At 40.5% G+C, this 22,083-nt stretch overlaps 2 protein-coding genes across 2 annotated transcripts; one reads left to right on the forward strand and one right to left on the reverse strand.

The window, feature by feature from the left end:
* The first annotated feature begins 1,546 nt into the window (after positions 1–1,546).
* heca (hdc homolog, cell cycle regulator) lies at positions 1,547–11,939 on the forward strand. The gene is made up of 5 exons (XM_070849447.1): positions 1,547–1,915; positions 4,436–5,468; positions 7,763–7,929; positions 9,382–9,536; positions 11,396–11,939. The coding sequence occupies exons 1-5, from the start codon at positions 1,777–1,779 to the stop codon at positions 11,558–11,560; spliced, it is 1,659 nt and encodes a 552-aa protein (XP_070705548.1). The 5' UTR covers positions 1,547–1,776; the 3' UTR covers positions 11,561–11,939.
* Positions 11,940–12,404: 465 nt separating this feature from the next.
* Positions 12,405–15,540, reverse strand: mtif3 (mitochondrial translational initiation factor 3). Its single transcript, XM_070849581.1, has 4 exons — positions 15,467–15,540; positions 14,107–14,563; positions 13,458–13,609; positions 12,405–12,844 (listed from the first exon to the last, which is right to left on the reverse strand). Exons 2-4 carry the CDS (start codon positions 14,558–14,560, stop codon positions 12,611–12,613), a joined length of 840 nt encoding a protein of 279 aa, XP_070705682.1. The 5' UTR covers positions 14,561–14,563; positions 15,467–15,540; the 3' UTR covers positions 12,405–12,610.
* Between the last annotated feature and the right edge of the window lie 6,543 nt (positions 15,541–22,083).

Consider the following 22,083-nt stretch of genomic DNA (forward strand, 5'->3'; position numbering starts at 1 on the left):
TGCAAGATGGCTGGAGTAACAACATTTAAAAAAGTTAAAACATTACTGAAACTGGTGCTGCTCGGTCTGTTTTAGAAGACGTCGTTAGTCATTATTTTAACAGCACCTGATAAGGAAGATATCTTTAAATGGTAAGATTTATGAGTGGGGTTTGGCACCCTTGTCTCCAGGAGAAAAAAAATGTTTTTTTTGTCTTGTCAAACTTCTCATTCACTCTGGTTTGTTGAAATTTAAAAACCACTGACTGATATATGTGTACTTTGAGGCTGATGAAATGCTGCTATAGCTACTAAATGAGATGCCTCTCCCCTGGTATGTGACACTTTGTGGGACTTACGGAGTCAACTGCTACATTCAGTCACTGTGGAGATGTTTCACACAGCTGAGTCATGTTAATTTTGTTTTGATGTGAGTAGGTTTTCTTGTAGTAGGTTTTATTAGATTCTCATGTGTATGTCTATTAACAGCAAGTCTTTAAGTAGCTCTGTATAATTTGTATATGATCTACCTACAGTAAATGATTCAAAAAAAAAAAGTAAAGGTGGAAATGAGTATAATAAGTATACTTAAAAGTACTATACTTTTGAGGTACTTGTATTTTTCTTGAGCACATTTTCTCCTCTAGATTATGGACACATTGTACTGTTTGCATTTGTCTCACAGATGAAGTTACTAGTTTTTACATGCGATACATATAATTATCTTAGAAATACATAGATTTATACCCCATACATATGTAAAGCAGCTATAATTAGCTCCACTTTTCTATAGTAAAATGTTACTTACACATTTTAGTGTTAACAATCCAATAATACCATATTTAGCATTAAGTATATGTACATGTTTAATATAATGCTCACAGGGGCCATTTTTTCTGCATCATGGGTACTTGCTAGTATGAGAAGTACATAGTAGTACTAGTACATTCTGCTCGGTGGAACATAGTTAAGTACATTTACTCAAGCGTTGTACTTAATGTTACACTTCTTACTTTACATATATTTCAATGCTGGAGTTACTTTGCGGATTTAGATTATTAATTCAAAAGATAATCAACAAAATAATGATGGTGATGGTGTATTACACATTAATTTGTTAGAGATTATGATCTATTGATATTCTGAAATGGGTCATCTGCATAGCGAGTACTTTTAGTATTCTTATTTTTATGCCAATACTTTTGTATTTTGAATAGATTACCTTTACTTGTAATAGAATATTTACACACTCTGGTATTGCCCCTTTTAATTAAGTAAAAAGTCTGAGTAGTTCTTCCACTACTGGACTTCAGACTCAAAATCATGTTTTCTGACCAAGTTTGTTTTACACTTTCCCACTGAAATAGACATGCAGCTAAAAACGACGCTTGTGTTGTCAGTGTCAAATGATGTTGAACACGAGCAGATTCAAAGCTGTAAAGTCCGAGCTTTCCCACAGCTCGCGAATGCGTCATAAATGGTTGACGGCCAATGCGGGGGGCGGGGTCTTGTGACGTCAGGGGTGGAAGAAAACAGCGGAGCAGGAATCAAAACAAGAGACGGACACGCCTTCGCTCTTAAAGGTTATAGCAGCTTATTCTTTCTAACTGCTGCTGTCAGAGCTGCACAAAACCCTGCCTGTCGTCCGCGGGGACACCAAAAAACAGCAACACAAGAGACAAACACTGCAAAAAAAAAAAAACACTGCAGAAATGGAGTCCACAGAAATGTCAGACAGCGTTGACAGAAGCCGCTGATAGAGGTCGAAAAAATAACACTGACATCCGAATCCTGTAAAATGCCCAACCAGAAGAACAACAAGGGAAAGAAAAGCAAACGCACTAACAGTAGCGGAGATGAGCAGGAAAATGGAGCCTGTGCGGCCGCAACAGGAGGCGCGGCCGCGGCGGCTGCTCCCAGAAACGAGCGCTCGAGTGGTAAGAGAGGAAACGGACACAGATGTAGAAGTTTAGTGATGCTGCCTTCCTGCCAGGGGGAAGCTCCTGTCTTCTGCGACTGTGACATACATGCACTGCGACGCTGCAAATGGGTCTCAATCCCCCCTCCACTTCTCTCCACTCCGGAGAGAACGCCGCAACCAAACTTCCATTTTAAAATGTGTCAATTTAATGCTTCCTTGATTGTATTGAATAGGCTTTATTGGTCGATCACGACTTGAGGCCTTGTATGAATGGAGTGGGGGTTTTTCTGCTTGTCGGCACATATTATCAAGCAAGTAGCTGGTACTCAGCTGCACTGAAATCTCGGGGTTCTTTACACTGATTTCGAAAGGCCACCGTGGTTTGTTTTGGTACAGGAAGATCGTGAGAGCAGCTGGCAAACAAGTTGAGATATGATTGAAACAGGTGTTGCTCGGTGCGTCGGATGTTAGCTGAATTAGAGAGCGGTTGTGGTGTGTTCGTAAACAGTCTTTAATTTGGTTTTAACGCGTTTGACTTGTAACCGATAAGCAAGAAATCTTTAAAATGTCAGATTTATGAATGAGGGTTGGCGCGCGAAGCTCCCCTTGGGGTAAAAAGGATTATCACCCGTGAAAATGATATTTCTCGTGGATAAATGTAGCCTCGGGAAGTCTTACCGACACAATGCAGCACTTATTTGAATGTTATTACGTCCAGGTAACTGATCGATGGCTTTTACATTTGGTGTGGAGGCTACTATGCAGGGCCTCGGCTGTCTTTTCCTAACGCGCACCTTGTTCACACAGTGTTTTTGGTTGTGGCCTTCCTCGGGGGTAATACTGAAACCTCACCGCTTGTCTTGCGCACTGAAGTTCAACTTCAGCCCATACAGACATACAATGGGTATTAAAAAAAAAAAAAAGGTCAAACCGATTGGTGTGACACTTTTAAATCTGGCACAGATGACTTAGATTTGGAAAAAAAACAAGCACAAACACTTAATTCCAATTTCTTAAAAATGTCCATCTGCAGTTTTTGTTTTAGATTATAGCAAAGCAGATTATTTTGGGGGGGTTTGCAAGTTGAACATCACACAATATTATACTTATTATTCAATATTGTATTGGCCAAAAATGATTTGATTAATTAAGAGTAAAGCCCTAAATGGTGTGCATCTAAGTAAGCATGACAGTGTTTTGTTAAAATATCATTGTCTATTCCTGGCTTTGTGTGTCTAAGCGAGATTCGTTTAATACAGGCTGATCTATGATGAACTGATACAGTGACGCACAGGGCTAAAAATGAATGGTTAGGTATATTTTTCTCTACTGTGTGATGAGAAAAAAAGCGCTGACAATGCACCGGAAAAGGAAGGAGGAAGCTGTCCCCTCACACACACACACACACACACACACACACACACACACACACACACACACACACACGCACACACACACACACAGTGTATTATGGTGAGCTCCTTCTTGTAAAGACTGTGTGCCCACATTAGCTTGATTCACATCCAGACTTGACAGTTGGCAGGGCTTGAATAGAGCTGCTTGGATGGCCTAGTTGAATTTCATAAATCGTGCTGAAGAGGCAGCAAGGGCTCTGAAATCTCTCTTGATGTCTCCACCTCATGCCGCGTTGTTGATATTGTGACTTATGGTGGAGACACGGCTTTAATGCTGCCATTGTCTGGTTAAGTTAGTACCGATTAGAGATACAGATCAGTGCTGGAGATATGAATCCAAGATTTGATCAGTTTAGGAAAATTAACTGCAAGTTTCAGAATTATTTTTAGAGCTGCGACTATTATTGATTCATCTGAAGATCATTTTCTCAATGAATCATTTATTTAAAAAATACACCATCATAGTATCACAGTGCCAAAGGTGAAGTCTTAAGATGTGTTGTTTTGTCCAACCAACAAGACAAAAACCCAGATATATTCACTTACTTCATATCAGACAAGGGAAAGCAGCAAATTCTCACATTTAAGAACCTGGAATGAGCAAATGTTTGGCATTTTTTGCCTGGTAATTATTCTATTATCAGAGTGGTGGTCAATTGATTCTGTGTGATCACGCCAAAATGCCAGATATTCAGCCTTCTCCAATATGAGGATTTATGTGCTTTCCTTTGTTTGACATTTCTGAATATCACACACAGAACGAAAAAAAAGTCAAACATTTGGTGATTCTATGTTCTTAAATGTAAAAAATGCTGTATTTTTTTTATCTTATTCTGTAGTTAATTGATTATCTTTGGGGTTTGGACATTTGAAGATGTCAGCTTGGGCACTATGAGATAGTGAGGGGCATTTTTCACTATTGTCTTACATTTACAAACCAAATGATTCATTTAGTGATAAGAAAGTAAATTGGCTGATTATTAGATAATGGAAATAATAATTACTTGCTGATAATCAGATGTGGAATCAGTAAATTTAGATGGGAGTGAAATGAATAAATCCTTTGTGATGAGAACAAAGTCATCCTCTCTTCCTCCCCCCTCCTGTCTTTACTCATTCAGAGGTCCAGTGCGCGACCCCCCTCGGCTGCAGCTTGGGCCGCCCCATCGACCTGGAGAAGGACGACTACCAGCGGGTCCTCTGCAACAACGAGCTCTGCCCTTACGGCAACTGGATGCATCTGCAGTGCTTCTACGAGTGGGAGAGCTCCATCCTCGTCCAGTTCAACTGCATCGGCCGCGCGCGCTCCTGGAACGAGAAGCAGTGCCGGCAGAACATGTGGACCAAGAAGGGCTACGACCTGGCCTTCAGGTTCTGCTCCTGCCGCTGCGGCCAGGGCCACCTGAAGAAAGACACCGACTGGTATCAGGTGAAACGGATGCAGGACGAGCGCAAAAAGAAGCCATCCGAGAGGAGCACGGGCAGGAACGGGGCCAGCGGAGGGGCTTCAGGGTCTGGGGACGGCTTTTTCGAAGAGCCCAAGAAAAGTAAGCTGCCAGGAGGAGCAGCGGGAGGAGGGAAACTATCCCAGAGGGCCTCTAGTCAGGAGTTACCCCGAAGACAATCAATGGACCGTCAGAACTCTACAGAGAGAGGAGCAGCAGGAGGAGGACCCTTTTGTATGGGGCCTCCCCAGAAGTCTCCATGTGATTCCCCAGGACAGTCTCCTCCAAGCGGTTTCTCCTTCTCCCCCACTGCTCCCCTTGGATCAGCAGGCGGAGGAGCAGCGCTGCGAGGTTCCCGTCCGCTGGGAGAGTTCCTCAAATCAGCCGTCCACATGGACCCGCAGAGGAAGCACCTTCTGGTCGGGGGTGCTCTCGGCCGGGGCGGCGGCTGCTTGGTGGGAGCCTCCGGCGGTGGGGCTCACCTCGACCCCGGATCTGTCCTACCTCTGCCGCTGTCCTTTGCCCTCCCGCTCCACCACCGGCTCACCTCGGGCGGCATGGGGGACGGCACCCACTCTCACCCAGTGCAGTTCCTGAGGAGGCTGGACCTCTCGGAGCTCCTCACCCACATCCCCCGACATAAACTCAACACCTACCACGTCCGCATGGAGGACGACGCTCAGGCCGGCCAGGGAGAAGAGCTGCGCAGGTACACTGTAAAACTCACCCTTACTGAACTTAAAGTGAACTGTGTGGTGAATGTTAACACTCAGCAGTGCATGCTGGGAAGTATAGTAGCCTGGTAATGAATTATGAAGTGGTCTGACAATAAATGATCTAGATATTTTATTTTCTCTATATTCATATTAGATATTTTATGCTGAATTAACTTCAAGTTAATAAAACATGTATGCATTTACATTAAGTCAAATATAAAGACAAAACATGAGTCAATGCCATTAAATTCCCGTTTGACGGTTTACAGTGTCGGGCCTCTGGGACATTTGACTTCTTTTGGTTGGTTAAAAGTTGGTTCTCATAAGACACCGATTGTCTTACTGCAGCTCATAGATCATGTATTATAAGACTAGGTGTGTTTTTGGTCAAATATCTGATAAATGCATCCCTGTGAAGATGTATGTGATTTAACAGATTAAAGATAATTTACTATTCAAAGCCATCACTTTATTATGATTCAGAAAACATATTTTACTCATAATATTGCTAAAAGGAAACACGAGGTTATTTGTATAGAACCCTCCAGTAATAGGGAGACATTAAGACATTATATAAAATAAACATAAAGCAATATAAAAAGAAGGGATTTAAAAGAGTCAGTATTAAATATGAGATAAACACAAGCCAAAAACGGGTATAACAGATAAAACGTTGATTTAAATGAATGATTTGAAAGATAATGTACTTTTGCCCTAAACTGTTCAGTGCTTTATGAAGCAGAAGGACTTTTAAATCAGTTCTTTGACAATCAGGAAGCCGGGTGCAAAGACCTGAGCAGCACTGGACCGATGTGATCCACTTTCTCAGCTTTTGTTTTCCACTTTGATTGGTCAGAAAAGACTAGGAAGGTGCTCTACAGTTACGGCCCATTTAACATTTACCATTAAAGGATAACTTCCTGTAATTCTGCTAAACAGCACCTCTTAACATCAGCCTTGTACAGCCGTGTGTGCTAAGTTTGAGCATTATTGCTCCTAATTTCAGGAACCAGATGACAATGAAATTTTTACAGCATTTACCAGCAAACTTCTGCATTTGTTGTGGAAACGTTGTCAAAAGGTGGAACAGTTACTTCATATCCAGCAGCCAGAACACAGTGAATGCTTAGACAAACTCTGATGCAAAAGGCCAACGGATATAACAGGATGAACATGGACGCCCTTTTATGAATGACAGTAATTTTACTTACTTTTTATGTTATAGAAGATGCTAAAAAAAAAGAATCTAGAAACAAAGCTGTGAATTCATCTGTTGGTGATTGATTTTTGGTGACTATAAATCAGTGTAAGAGGATTACGGTCATATGTGCAAAATTCCAATCAATCAATCAGTCAGTCTTTATTTATATAGTGGCAATTAATAATAAGCATTATTTCAAGACACTTTTCATATAGAGCAGGTCGAGACTAAACTCATTCATTAAGACGTAAGCAAGAACAAGGAGACAATGGGAGGAAAAACTCTCCTTTAAGAAACCTGGTAGTTGTTGGAGGTTATTTGACTTTAAACTCAACTGACAGAATCTCAAAATTCTGAGATTAAATTCAGTCTCATGACTTCAATCTTTTGAATTCAGTCTTGTGATTTTAATCTTAGAATTCTCAGAACGAAATCAGAGTTTTAAGTCTGAATAAAGTCAGAACTCACAGTTTCAAGTTTCTCACACGTGGCCCTGATCCTACACCTAACAAAAACTAGAATAGTCAGAGCTATGAAGAGCAAACATTGGATTTAGATTTGTCTGGTGGACCCAAACATGACTTCACCTGTTTCTCCACATCTGGAGGAAGTTTAAATAGGCAGCAGCAGCATTTACATACCCTCATAAAACACTAAAACTATCCACTGCCAGACTTATTAAAGGTGGGTTTTCCCATTCTCAGAGGAAAGGAAAAGAAAAAAACACTCACAGGAGTAATTCTTCAGACCACCCAGCTTGTCTTGTATGGTGTTCGGGTCTGTGGGACCCGATTTCATCCGTTTTCATGCTCTTTATCAAAAGAAAAATGATACGATTAATAATTTTTTCAAACTCAGACTCATCAATATGAGCCAAGGCCAATGAGTCTGAGTTTGAAAAAAATAATTCATCGTATCATTTTTCTCATGATAAAAAAAAATGAAAACGGGTCCCACAGACCCGAACACCATACAAGGGTTAAAAAGACCAAAGAAAAAAAAACATGTCTGCCAGAATCATTCAGCATGGGGGGGGCTTAACAATGCTGTGGTCCATTCTCTGAGTCTGTCCATGTTTCCCCGTAGGTTCATCCTGTCAGCCCTCAGTGCGAGCCAGAGAAACGTGGTCAACTGTGCGCTGTGCCACAGAGCGCTGCCTGTGTTTGAGCAGTTTCCTTTGGTGGACGGGACTCTGTTTCTCAGCCCTTCACGCCACGACGAGATTGAGTACGACGTCCCCTGCCACCTTCAAGGTCAGACCTGCTTTCAAGATCACAGCACGAGGCCTGAGATTATTGTACACAAATAGTGTGTGGAGTTACCATAGCTACATTTCGTGGATTGGATTTGAAAATATGGAAAATGTTTCCGCAGTTACACAGTTTCATTTGTCCCAATATAACTCTATACCTAGCTCCAATTTATTATTATCTGTAGAAAAATACATTTACATTGATCTGTTGGTCCACGACGTTGGTCCAGACTGAAATATTTCAACAACTGTGAGATTGATCGCTACACTTGTGGTTCAGACATTCATGGTTGAATCTGCCTTTTTGGTGAAATTGCTCTGCTACTGCATGGATGGATTGTCACAAAAATATATAAAAACATATTTAATAGCTACACGAATTACAATCAATGATTTGTAGTTTTGCTCAATTATAGGAGTATATTCACTTCCTATCTAAAATGTTAAATTCGTGTTAGCTTTCTTTTCTGTAAAGACACATTTCGACTGGTTAATCCATCAGTAAACCCAATCCATGCTGTTTGTATAGACATAAAAGGTTTTTCTTCTGGCTTCTGCACAGTCTAATATGAATGTGAATTAGCACGGCGGCTGCATGAAGCTTCTTTGATGTGCTGACCCACAAGCTTTGATGTGTAAGGTCCTTGATATGCATCAGTATGAGAGGATGATTTATTCCGTTTTCCATGCTTCTGTGTCAGGCACAATGCAAATGTTGGCGAAAGAGAAGTGGTTGAATCAGGCTGTTTAGTTAAAAAAAAAAAAAACAAATGAATGAAATGAAACTGATTTGTTTACTGGACGGCAGAGTCAAGACTTTTTTTTTATCCTTAGAGGAATCAAAATAGAAATGCATGTTTCATTAGCAAGATCGCATAGACTTGTTCTAATTTTCTAAGACGAGGCCGTAAACACACCAGAACATCATAATCATCCTTCTCTGGTGACCTGCTCTGAATGCATTCACGCTCACAGTGATTAGGATGGATTGTATTTCCTCCACAACTTCTTGTTTGATGAGGTTTAAAGCTCTACTTGGGTAGAGTAGATATAAACGAATTGCTCGCAACCATTTTCCAAAAGTGTCTCTTTTGGCGCGCCGAGAGTCAGTCACACAGAAAGTTATTCAGAGCTGGGAAACTTTCATTTTGGTACTTGCCAAGCTGTCCTTTTAGGAAATTAAATCGCATCAGTGGGGAAATGAGGCATCATGGTAATCCGTTATAATCCACTTTTATTTGCGGACAAACTCGCTGACTGTCCAGCGGCTCAGTCACACACACTGCCCTGGTCTATACTGTATGACAGGTTCTGTTATTGCTGTTTGTATTGGGAGCGTGATGAGTAAACGATGTAATCAGGAGTTTATCTTATTGATTTTCCCAGCTAATTAATAGACTGACTTATTGTTTGGTAAATGTAATATCTGGCTATATTTCTTTCTTTCCAACAGGCAGGTTAATGCACCTCTACGCCATCTGTGTGGACTGTCTAGAGGGCGTCCACAAGATTGTCTGCATCAAGTGCAAGTCACGCTGGGACGGGAGCTGGCACCAACTGGGCACCATGTACACGTACGATATACTGGCTGCCTCACCGTGCTGCCAGGTACAAACACTGATCTCTGAGGGGGGGTTGAGCAGTGATTTTTCAGACTGCTATTAAAGTCAGTATTACTTTACTGTTTTGGTTCAGTGTCACTGCTCCACTTGACTGATTTCCACCCACAGCAGGCAGCCTTTTTCAGTGACATAGCTCAAAAGAAAAAAGAAAAACACAACATAGCGGAGCATTTATCAGCTAAAGAGACAAATATAGGAGTTGGTAGAGACCAAAAACAGAGCTAAAACTGAAACACTTATTCAAATAAATGATAATCTCGCTCCGTATCAGCTGTGCACCCTTTTTTTGATACGTTTGAGTTAAATAAAAGATATGAATGCTAAAATAGTTGTTGAGCTGCTCAAATGTTACTATCCAGAGGGCTACAGTAGATACCAATTTAGTCTTTTATGCAAGAATGATGAAAGTAATCCATTGTGAGTAAATGGGGAAAATCCCTTTAATCATTATTGTACCGAGACAAAACGGACAACAAGACGGAAGCAATCTCTGTTTTGCTTTCAGCTATTCTTCAACCTGGGCCCTGTTTTTTTTTTTAAACATCTTTGGTTCAAAATGACTGGAATTGGTCCAGTAGATGACTTCAGCTGGCAGCCAAGAACGGGCTGTGAATGAGATACAATGGCTGTAATATAATCCATCAGGGCAACCACACCAGTCAAAGTACGCTTACTTAAAAGGCTTGTTTTTGCCACCAACAGGCTCCGATTGTTTTTTCAAGGGTTGGGCAACGTTAAGGAAAGGATCCCTTCAGAGACAGACCTCTAAGATCCTTTTTGCTTACCTAGAAACAGCCGTTATATCCCTCATCAGACTCTTTAGACAAAAACAGTAATTTTACCTGAGTTACTGGTCCAGTTGGTGTGTCTTTGGTGTTTTAACACGTTAGTTTAGATCTGAACTAACTCTTCTAAGTCATACAATAACACAAACAAAGTAAGTGATGAAGGCAGCAGTAGACCAGCAACTTCTGTATTCTGCAAGGTAAAATGACAGTTTTTGTCAATGGAGTTTGGCTGCTTTGAACCAAGTGATATAATGTTTTTTTCTAGTTAACAAAAAGTATCTACAGGTTTATCTCTGTGGGGATCCTTTTGGTAGTCTTGTCAGACGCTTCAAGTAACAACCTGAGCCTGCCAGTGGCATAAATGGAGACGTGCTTTGACCAGCATGTTTGCCATGAAGGATTACATTACAGCCTTTGTAACACTTTTGTGACTGCTGGCTGAGGTGATCTACTGGACCAGTTTAAAACTGAGTTGTATAATTTCTAACCTAAAATATGAGAAAATTGGTCCCAGGTTTAAAAAATACTGGAGTTATCCTTTAATTCATCTGTCCCCCTATGGGGGAGCCAATACAAGCAAGTTGGGAAGTGCTTTGAATCTATAGTTACGATGGACAGGGACGTTACTGTGTGTGTGTGTGTGTGTATGTATTTACTTATTGTCGTTATTTTCACATAAAATAATCTAATTTCAAAGATCCACTTACCAGCTTTTCATGAACCATCTTGATGCCTTCTGTGGCTCTGGAGGAGCTTTCCAAAGTCATAGCAAAATAACCCTTATGATATCACTAATGTGTGAATCCATCTGTTGAGCCATACAATGAAAAGCAATCAGTTTGAAGCTAGACCTGAAAAGCACAATACATTTTAGGGGGCCAAGCAACTTCGATTACAATCCTTAGTGAATGTATTTATGCATTTGTGTTGTCTGTAAGTGCATCGCTGGAGAAATGTGTTTTGAAGCGGACAGTCTTCATGCGGGTCAGAATAAATTGGAAGTATTCAGCGTCCTGTGAGCTGACCTGCGTCCCCTCTTCTCTCTGTGTCCCCTCAGGCTCGTCTCAACTGTAAGCACTGTGGGAAGCCGGTGGTGGACGTTCGAGTAGGGATGCAGTATTTCTCCGAGTACAGCAACGTCCAGCAGTGCCCTCACTGTGGCAACCTGGACTATCACTTTGTTAAACCTTTCTCCTCCTACAAAGTACTCGAGGCTTATTGACAAATGCTGTTCATGCATGCTAGTTAAGCTGCTTTTGTTCCAATTTGTTTTCTAACACAATCTAGGAAAGATTTTATTTTTTTGGGCCTTAAGGTGGTTTTATGTTTTTAAGTTCTCTCTCTCTTTTTATTTCTTTTTTTATGTATAGGAAGAGAATGACTCTAGTTAAAAAAAAAAAAAAAAAAAAAAAAGCACAAAAAAAAAAAAAAGCTCCAAGACAGTATATCTCTGCTCTTTTAGAGAAAGATGTTGCTGAAGTGTGGAACTGACACTTCACGCAAACACATTTATCTGTGACAAGTGAATGTATCTGTACGCCAAATTTGCTTTTTTTATTTTTATTTTTTACCAAATACATAAAAGATGAATCTCAAATAAAGCAGAGAAAGAAATGTGTTGGCGCTGGACTGGTATCTTCATCCCTTCCGAAACTTGATAGGAAAAAGCATCATCAGGCTATTTATTGATGATCCTCAAGTGCTTCACACCAAACGTTTATTACCATCATTGTCCTTTAGCACTCTATAATGTGTCACATGTGGGTGGACTAAAAAACACTTTGTGCCTTTACTACAAATAGTGGGGAGATGATAGGAAATGGGGGACGGGGATGAGGCACAACAGGTCTCCTGCTAGGCACAAACCAGGAACGTTGGTGGTGACGGTTGGCGTTTTCACCTGTTTTTTAGCTGTGGGGCACCCAAGGTGTGTGTTTTTAAGAATGAAACCTGTGATGAGAGTGAAAATCTGTGATAGTGAAGGTAAAAGAGGCAACTTACACATATTAAGGTGATCTCTGGAGGTGAGATTTCCCAGCGCTGATGTATTAGAACTGGACGCAGTGTTCAAACATCCATTTATTCCTTAATTTAAAAATAAAAGGGTCGTCACTCAGCACATACACAGAGACTGTTTTGGTTCCAGTGTAGCTCTGCCATCTTTGAAGGCACACAAAGATCAAACTTGGTAAATACCTACACAATACACGACGAGTAGAGCTCATTAAGGAATTTAGAACAAACATACTTATTTGATGTAACTTCCACCGGCTCACTGCTGTAAAGACTCTTCTGTTGTGGCCGTGCTGCTAACAGGGGCTGTTTTTCTCTGAGTGGCTTTCGAGCTGGTGTCGGCGGCCTTATTCTTCCCATTTTGCGACAGTTCCTTTGCCGAAGGCGGTCGGAGGATGCACATGGCTGCTTGACCGTCGCGTATGGCTTTAGGCGCAGAAACAAATCCCACCATTACCTCTATTTGTTGCACCATCTCCTCCAGAGTTGATTCCTGTGGAAAATAAAGAAAAGAAAACTACTATGAATGCATGTTAAGACGTTTATGGGGAATACATGTTAGCATGTGAAAGGATATTTGCACAATTGTCCTTCACCCTGTCAGCCATTACGGTAAAAAGTCAAGTGTCTGGTAAATATTGTCATCAAGAGAAGTTGAGAGTTCGAGCTTGACTGACGGCAGCATGCAAGGGCTGTTTTTCTTTTGTGTTAAGAGTTATTTGCATCCAAGTCCATAAAACATATTGTACAACTCCTCTCCAGCACAATGCGTTTTAATTTCTATACAAATCACACCCCCTGATGGTATCAGAAACATGTACCACAACATAACATCTTACACAGCTTGAAAAAAATACAGCTGTGTAAATGCTAGAACTGTTAACCATACCGATAACCAACCATCCATCCCTCCATCCATCCATCCATCCAGGTCTGCTGCATAGTCAGACATATTTGGTTGCAATCAGACCCATTCCGAGTTGAATGACATCATTTCCTGTTTATCACCTTGGCCACTGGTGCGCTGAACACCATTGGCCAAGGGGTTAAAGTGCTGACCGTGACCTGCAATGCCACTGTTTTGTTCTGTGAGTGTTCTCCCTCACCAGGTTGGTAGCAGGATCCGTCCGTCGGGATCGCAGAGTAATCTTAACGTGGTGCTTCTTCTCCAGCCAGCTCTCCACTTGTTTCAGCTTGGTGGCGAGGTCATGAGCTGCGATGCCGTAGGAAAAGCTGAGCTCTTTCACCTGCACAGGCGCTGCGAGGAGGAAATATGGTCAGTCCCGTTTTATGTGAGGTGTACCGGGCGTACGTCGTTTTTAACTGCAAGATCTGTTGCACACTGATGATACTACGATGGAACTGCCAGGTTACAAAATAATTACTCAGTTCACGTTTTAGGAAACGTTTTGATTGGTTTTACTGCTGGTCTGCTAATTATATTATAATAATAATTAATTAATTATATCTGTAGTGCGTCTATTTTTTTTAGGCTTGTGACCCTTCTATGAGCTGTATTCAAGCAAAAGACTCATTTTTTACCTTCTCAGACTGCTGAATTTGAATATGAGGAGGTAAAACTTATTGGTAAAAACCAAATATGAGAAATATTATATTCTAATATAGCATAAACATGGTTGTTTTCTTCTTCCAGACAAATCATCTTCAATCATCTTGGAGGGATCCTGACCATCAGGCTGGGAACCACTGTATTAAACTAAGGTCAGAAGAATCCCCTGCCAGGACACCACATACCTGCTTTTGATTTCTGTTTGTCCCGCAGCTTCATTTGCTCTTCGTGGATTTGTTTGCTGCTCATCAGCTGGTAAACAGGAGGATCTTTGTGTTCATTGAGCAGCACCACTTTGAGTCCCTTCTCATCCATGATTGTGATGGCATGTTTACGGTGCATGGTGCCCAGGTTCTCGCCTTCTTCACTTAACAGCTGTAAGTTTAGGTGGCGGAGCCTACGACCAACGGTGGTGAACGTGGTACCAGCTCCAGGATCCTGCTTTTTTTTCTCGGGTGCAGGAGTCTGTTGTGTGTCATCTGTAGCAGTGGAGAAAGGAGACCGTCTCTGGGAGGAAGCAACGATGTTTCTTTCACTGCATATGGTAAGTCTTGATGGTGGTGTCCAGTATCCCGGGCTGCCGCCACACACAGCTCTCACCGTGCGGCTTAGCACCCACCTCACACAACCTGCAGACATGTCCTTGATAAAAAGAGAGGGGACAAGTCAACTGCCAGATGTGATCATGTGAAACAGTGCCATGTATTGGCTTGCTTTTCTTATGTTTTCCCTTGCCTCTGTAGCTCGTGTGAATAATGTCCTGTAAGCACGTGGGTTGGGCACCTTTGGGTGTATGACATTTGACACAAAAAAAAAAAAATCACTGAGTCATTTAGTTCCTATCTGAAAGGTAAGGCAGGTCTGATATCAAATAAAAATATGCAATACATATCAATATCTATTTAATGTCTGCATCAATAGCACCATCTTATTTGAGACACATCAGCAGCCAGTTCTTCCTAAAAAGACCTCCATTTAAAAATCCGCCAATTTAAGTTTGCCTTACTTATCGGTTATTGCACACTGAACACTCATCATAAATAAGTCATTTTTCAAACCGTTAGGGTCCGCTGTGGTATTCGGGATACACCACACTTATTTTATTACTTGGTTTTGGAAGTTTTACACTAGTTTGCATTTTAAGGAAGATGGCTCACTCGTCCTTCTGACGAGCGTCTGCAGTTTCAGCACTGCAAGCAAAGGGATCATAACAGTTGAAAGTTAATCAGTAACGTTATGCCGAACTAACCAGCAAGTCATAGTGACTCATAACATGCATTGCAGTCAATGCATTGTGTTGCACTAGGTGTGTAATTAACATGCCAACACTTAACTGTGACATTTCAGATGGGAGTCTGGATTTGGCCGAGAGCTGTTTAGTCACCTGTGTTGAGTTTAGTTTTTGGACATGTTGTCCGAGCTGTAAGGCATGAATGTGTTTGCACATAAAGGTGAGCCCCGTTGTAATAATCACTAGAGAAACACACATCTCGCCAGTTAGTAAATTCCCCAAACTCATCTTTAGCTGTTGTGCTCTTTACTCACTGTAGATCAATGTCGTGTATTCATGTTCTCTGTTGCTGTCTGCAGGGTGACTGCTGTGTCTTCTTCCGCCATGCACTTCTTCATTTAATTTGAGTTAAGAAAAACGCAGCAATGCCACGATGCTGCCCTCTTCTGGTCACAGCGGTAACAGCCATTGCTTCATTAAAGGGTCGTTTTGGTTGACACCTGTCAAAACATGTTAAATAACGTGCACAGCTTGTGAAATAAAGACAACAACGTAACAAATATAGCGCTATTATAGCTATTCTGTATTTATTTTGGCCTCATCCCACACCGTACACTTGACCTGCAGCGCCGTAAAGAGCGTGTGACACAGGTGTCATCAATAACATTAACGATGGCTGTATTCCTCTCAGGTGAGCCATTGTACATGCTGGCTTACCAGAGAGGGTCCCGGGGACACTTAATGGAACACAGCCATCTTTAATGTTAGCAGTTACAGCTGTGCTTTTCCTGCGGCGATGAGTTCAAATGCCTGCTGTGAAGAGGGCCTTTCAACACAGTGGCATCGATCTTCTCTCTGAGCAAGAGAGCAAATGAGAGTGATTCCCAAAGTAACATTGTTTTTCTCCCCCAGTTTAAATGATCACACATCAGCTGTTCCCGTTGTACAATATGATGTTTGAGAGAATGCTGAAAAAGTTTGTAGGCTATAGGTCTACTATGAGAGCGCATCAAACGCAGTGAGTCATGCAAAAACCAAATCCCTCATGCAACAGGAAGTTTAATTTGCAAATGCAACTAAACCTGACAATTAACTTAGTGCAAATGAGGTTCAAATGTAAACAACAAATGAGGTTCAAATGTAAACACTCTTCATTATTTATACGTTGTTATACTGTCTTGAATATGTACTATTTACGTTATATTGAAAAATATTAGAAAAGGTTGTGAACAGATACGATTCTTGTCTGAAAAATAAGTCTTCCTTTCCCACACCCCAGAATTATTTTACACATTAAACACAATTTGTTTCTATAAGCTGATTTGGGTACATCACAATGTGATGTGCAGTGAATGTGTTTGCGCACAAAGGTGAGCCCCGATGTAATAAAAGCATCACGAGAGAAACACAAATCTCGGCAGTTAGTAAATTCCCCAAACTCGTCTTAAGCTGTTGTGCTCTTTACTCACTGTAGATCATGTGTGATGTACAGTGGCGTGATGGCTGTTTGGGATATTTTGCATTGGGGAGCAACACAAGGATTCATGTCTTATGATATTTTCAGGAACTGAGAATTTGCCAAACAAATTGGTCGGAGTGGGCATCTATGCAAAGTCACCTGACCGAGATTTTACATTAGGCCCATACCAGACAGAACTGGCAACTCCACTTCCTTTCCATCAGAAGTGGGTAATGAGATGGAGTGAGCAGATTCAGAGCTCTGGACTCAGGCGACTTTGACATTAACGTCAACCACGGGAAGATGAAAAGGATGATTTGGGTTTTGTTGGTGGGCCTTCTTTGGAGTAAGTTCTCAAGTTTCTCTGATGAACTTTAAACAAGTGCCTGTATATATTACATTATGCTATTCTCTTAAGGACTTACATTACATTACATTACATCCACTATGATTGTCATAATGTGTAAAAATACTATGATAAGAATGTAACATTTTTCGATTAACTTGTGTGATCTGATTTTATTTTGGCCCCAGGAGGTAGCTGTGCTAAAAGGCAAATTCTGAAATGCTGTTTCAAAAGGGAAGGGACACTTCTGGTTGTTGCTGATAATTTCAATGGTGTCATCACAACACAAAACCATCTGAACTTGGGTGAGTCGAAACTACAATAAACATTTAATTTATAGTTACAATGTGACAGGGAGAGATGGGACAGATCAGTGGCGGAAAGCATGTTTTCTGAGGTACTTGTACTTCACTTGAGTATTTCAGCTTTATGCTACTTAATACTGATGTCGCTCTATATTTATCTGACAGGTATACTTGGGTAGTGAACCAAAACAAAAACAGCTGTGCAGGTTATCAATATAATGCTTATTGGGTGCCTATATGTTAGTCCAAGAGTGTGGTTGACATGTTTGTGTTTAATGAGCAAAATGGGGAATGTATGAAAGGAATGAAATCATTCATAGTATCATTTATTTTACAATTATATTCCCTGCTCTTCTTTCTTTGGACCTGTAGATACCCTGTAAGTATTTCATTGGTATCTTGTATGTCAATAAGTAAATAATTACACTGTTGTCTTTGGGCTTTATTCCAAAGTATTAGCAAGCAATTTTTGTGTCTCGCCCCTTTGAGGACGGGCATTTTTCCCCTTCTTTGAGTGCTTTGATGACGCTTTGTTCCCAGCAAACATCTACCTTTAGCCCTGCTGTAGTCTGGTAACCTGAAGTAGGTAGATATGACTTTTTTGTTTAGTAATTCGTGGTAATTCTGCAAATGCAGTGTAAAAGTATGCAAGAAAGGTGAGAGTAATATGACGTTACTAAATGACATTACAAAAAGACTGCCTTCTTTACCTCTCAATAGGACGTGGCTGCATAGTGTTTGTGCAGAAAAATGGTGAAAACCGTGAGTCAAACTTACTTTTTACTTGTTGTACTCACAGAATACTGGATTTTTAAAAATTTCAACAAATTAAAAGCAAATACTGTTTCTATTTTTACTCAGCAGAAACATTGAAAAAACAGTGGCCTCTGATGCAGAAGGACGATGCTTATAGACTGCTGATTTCAAAATGGCATGTCAGAAGGAAATTGGATCTGTTTGTCCTGCATGGGACGCACTGCAACAACTCAGTATCCAACCTCACAGGTGACATCACATGACTGTGACTGTATTTTACATTTTGTAATGTCAAAATCTGTTCATCTTTACTGGATTTATTGTCCAGTGCACCTGGGTAGACCCCCCCCCAAAAAAAGCTGGAAAATTAGTTTTCTAACATATACTTGCTTGTTAGCAAGCGTGTGTGTGTGTGTGTGTGTCTGTCTGTGTGTGATTTGGTTGAACGGGTCCTTTAAAAAAATGTAAAACAACAGTTCAGCTTTAAAGATACAAAGACACATGATGCAAACATAAAAGTTGCTAATTTCTAAAAAAAAATATGTATTTCCAGAAAATGATATGGCTACGTGTGTCTTCAACCACATTTCCAAAGGTAAGCCCACTGCCTTCACAGTCCACTCTGTACAACAAAATGATAAACACAGAGCTAACGAAGATATGATTACATTTGCACTTGATAAATCTCTTAATGAAGTTATTGAATATTAATTAAACAATTTATATGTCTACTGTTCTCTTTTGCGATATAAAAGATATTGTTAAATAATTTTAGATGCTCACTTTCTGAAATGATATGCCTCTATTGTTTCCTTCAATAGCACCTTGCCAGGTGAGATGTTTGCATACAAACATATGTGAACAATCTACTTACGATGCAAACTACTGCAGCAGAACAGGTGAGCTCTCTTCAGATAAGGAAAAAAGAAATGTGTAAATATTGTTTCTGCAGCTCTCCAAACTTCTGTCATTCCTGTCTTTTTGCTGATAGCATTGGGCGCGCGATATAATGCCCATCTTGCCTCGGACACTGTGGCACAAACTGTGATATACAATATTTTACCTTACTTATGTACGTTTTAGTGAGGGGATGTGCAATGATGTTAGCCAGTGCTTGAGATAAAGCAGATGTTCCCCTCTTTTAGGTCCACGGCTCAAAGACAAGTACATCATCAACATAACAGCAACGAACGAAGAGTGTGTCAGCTGTGATGATCCAGTGAAAAAGCCTGAGGCGGAGATCGATCTTCACGATGATTTCAATTTCACCGCAACAGGAGAACAACTCACAGCTGCCCAAGCTGCGTAAGACCTGCTCCATGAATGTATTAAAGGAATAGTTTGAAATTTTGGAATGTATGTGTGCGAGATTAGTTCTAATACCTGGTACAAATGATTGTAATACACTGAACTACGCTTATTCGCTTTCTTTCCGAGAGCGAGATGAAAAGGTTAGTGTGGTGCTTAAGCAAGCAGGTGATCAGCTCAGCTTCACATGAAAATTGGAAGCATCTAGCCTGGTCTGTCTTACGCCACCTCTAATGGACGCTAATTAACATGTTGTATCATTTTTGTTTGATCTGCACACAAATTCAAAGATGACAACTTGCCCAGAAAGTGACTCCAGGAAGTCATTGCTCCACGCTATAGTTCACCAAGAAATAGTTCTCCTGGAAAACATAAAGCTTGCATTCTATATGTGTACAAATGAAGCAAACAAGATACTATTAATGAGTGAACTTTAGAGGTGCTGTTAGTCATTTGTTAAACATTGGACAGTCCCAGGCTAGCTGTGTCCCCCTGCTTCCACTCTTACTTAGCACACATATATACGAGTGGTACTGGTCTTCTCATCCAACATTGAAATTACAACAGAAAATGTATAAGGCTATTTAAAAATGTTCTCCACTGGTAATGTGTATGTTTTTTAACAGTATATCAAAGTTCTGATTATATAGTTGCACAAATTGTACCTCATATAATGCATGAATATTCTACTTCTGATGTCAACAGTGACGTCATGAACAAAATGGCCGACCTTGCCGCTTCCATCAACGCGTCCTCGGCTTCAGTGGCTGTTGGAGAAGGGATCACGGGTGTCTTAGTAAAAGAAACAGAACCCGAGGACGTACACGAAGTCACCATTGCGTATGAGTCTCCAGATGACACCATATATGTGGGTGCAACACTTTTATTTGACCTTCATACATGTGCTGTGTCAACAGAGTAACATTCCCATTACAGACCTCATAATACTGATGTAATGTAATTAGCTCAGCTACCTACCACCTTAAGGATATATCATCCAGCCATCATGTCTCTCATTTGGAAATCATTTGGTTTTTGTCCATTTAGGGGAAATTCTCTCATTTGCTTTGTTTCCAGCAGTGAGGTCAAAGCATCAAAACCAAACATATGAGCATTAAGTATGATGCTTGATGAACAATGACTCTGACAAGTGTTGAGAAGCTATTAAGAGTTACTTGCTAGAACAATTTCTTTCCAGAAAACAACACCTGGGTGCCACATTAGTGTCAGAGTCGCCATTGTACCACAAGCCAGACTGAATCTGGTAACATGTGCTATAGCAGGAGAGACGGATGGGTACACTTCTGTGTACAGCACATATCTCTCCTTAAAATCACAACAGCAGTACAGTTTTTTTTTCAATTTGTTGAACTATTTCTGTAGGTAATTACATTTAATCTAAAGAGTAACTTGAAGGATATGGCTGGTGTTGTTCAGTAGTTGTCGTAATGCAAACTATCTACCTTTAAAAGCAGATTTATTAGTCAAACTCATTTTTTGAATACTAAAGAATAGAATAGAACTTTGTTGTCATTGTAACAAGTACAACGAAATTAAAAATGCCATCCAAATATGATATATAAGTATATATAATATTAGTATAACTGGACACAATTAAATGAATAGTTTTATAATACTTTGAAACTGCACTGTACACTTTGTCTGCTCTGCCCTGCAGATTTTAAACAACAGAGATGATCTGGCACCATTTTCAAGATCTGTTACAGTTTCAAAAGAAGCGTTTGATAAAGCTGTCAGTTTGAATGTTACTGTACCATTTGCAGCTGTTTTCCGATTCATCAATTTTTCTAAGGTATGGAAAATATTTCAGTTTCACCCTCAGTGATACAGTAGATACACCTTTCATACTTGATCACATTGCTTTTTTGCCATTGTTCCATTTTTCCCAGGATGAGTTGAACAGCACCATTTTAGGTAACGAGATCTTAGCTGTTGAACTGGGAACTCATATCACCAATCTCACAGACAAAATACACGTCAATTTTTGGAACATGAAATACGTAAGAGCGTCATCAAATGTGTATTATTGGACCTTCTTTGAGTTTGTCCACCATCCAAGAGCCCGTTATTAATGCAGTTCTGTTGTTTTGTTTACAGGAAGGAATTCCATCTTGTCGCTCATGGAATGGCGACGGTATTTTCATCTCTCTTGCTAATTTGCATGTGGATCAATGATGTTGCTCAAAAAAATGGGATAGGTTTACACCAACTAGACATGAAATAACAAAGAACGCAACTGGTGTAATAAGCCTTTTTCACAGAGGACATTCTCACATGTCACATTAAGAAAACCACAGGTGTAAACAATGGGATTAATGTTGTCATGCCTGCTGACTCACAGTCACACTGTCTCGGCTCACTGAATAGAACTGAGACATGTGCTGTCTTCAAATGGAACTCGTGAGCCCATGTTACACAATATGCCTGGTGTTCAGGTGGTCATGTCGGCAACACCGCAGGGCAACATGGGTGCCAGAAGACCTCTTGGTGTAACAAGTAGCTTTTATAGTTTGTGGTCATTGCTTATATCTAAAAAGCTGTTAACAATTTAGCTGTCTACTGAGCGAGTAATGTAACATTTATGCAGGAAATGTGAGGCAAAATGTAGGAAAATCAACATTTTTCTCAGACGTAAAATTCCTACCAAAAAAATGAAAATGAATAAAATTACAACATATTAACTTACTCTGAGTAATTAACTTCCATGGTTAGTCCACGCCAGTTCTGAAGACCTCA

Source organism: Pempheris klunzingeri, chromosome 18 (genome assembly GCF_042242105.1).
Source record: "Pempheris klunzingeri isolate RE-2024b chromosome 18, fPemKlu1.hap1, whole genome shotgun sequence".
NCBI classification, from domain to species: domain Eukaryota; kingdom Metazoa; phylum Chordata; class Actinopteri; order Acropomatiformes; family Pempheridae; genus Pempheris; species Pempheris klunzingeri.

What these genes read in the sequence shown, in the direction of transcription:
- heca (XM_070849447.1), top strand. Translation starts at nt 1,777, where the DNA reads ATGCCCAACCAGAAGAACAACAAGGGAAAGAAAAGCAAACGCACTAAC. An exon ending in CAGGGAGAAGAGCTGCGCAG is followed by an intron (nt 5,469 to 7,762) that starts GTACACTGTAAA and finishes GTTTCCCCGTAG; the next exon opens with GTTCATCCTGTCAGCCCTCA. An exon ending in CTGCCTCACCGTGCTGCCAG is followed by an intron (nt 9,537 to 11,395) that starts GTACAAACACTG and finishes GTGTCCCCTCAG; the next exon opens with GCTCGTCTCAACTGTAAGCA.
- mtif3 (XM_070849581.1), bottom strand. Translation starts at nt 14,560, where the DNA reads ATGTCTGCAGGTTGTGTGAGGTGGGTGCTAAGCCGCACGGTGAGAGCT. An exon ending in CAAACAGAAATCAAAAGCAG is followed by an intron (nt 13,610 to 14,106) that starts GTATGTGGTGTC and finishes TCCTCCTCGCAG; the next exon opens with CGCCTGTGCAGGTGAAAGAG. An exon ending in CGGATCCTGCTACCAACCTG is followed by an intron (nt 12,845 to 13,457) that starts GTGAGGGAGAAC and finishes TATTTTCCACAG; the next exon opens with GAATCAACTCTGGAGGAGAT.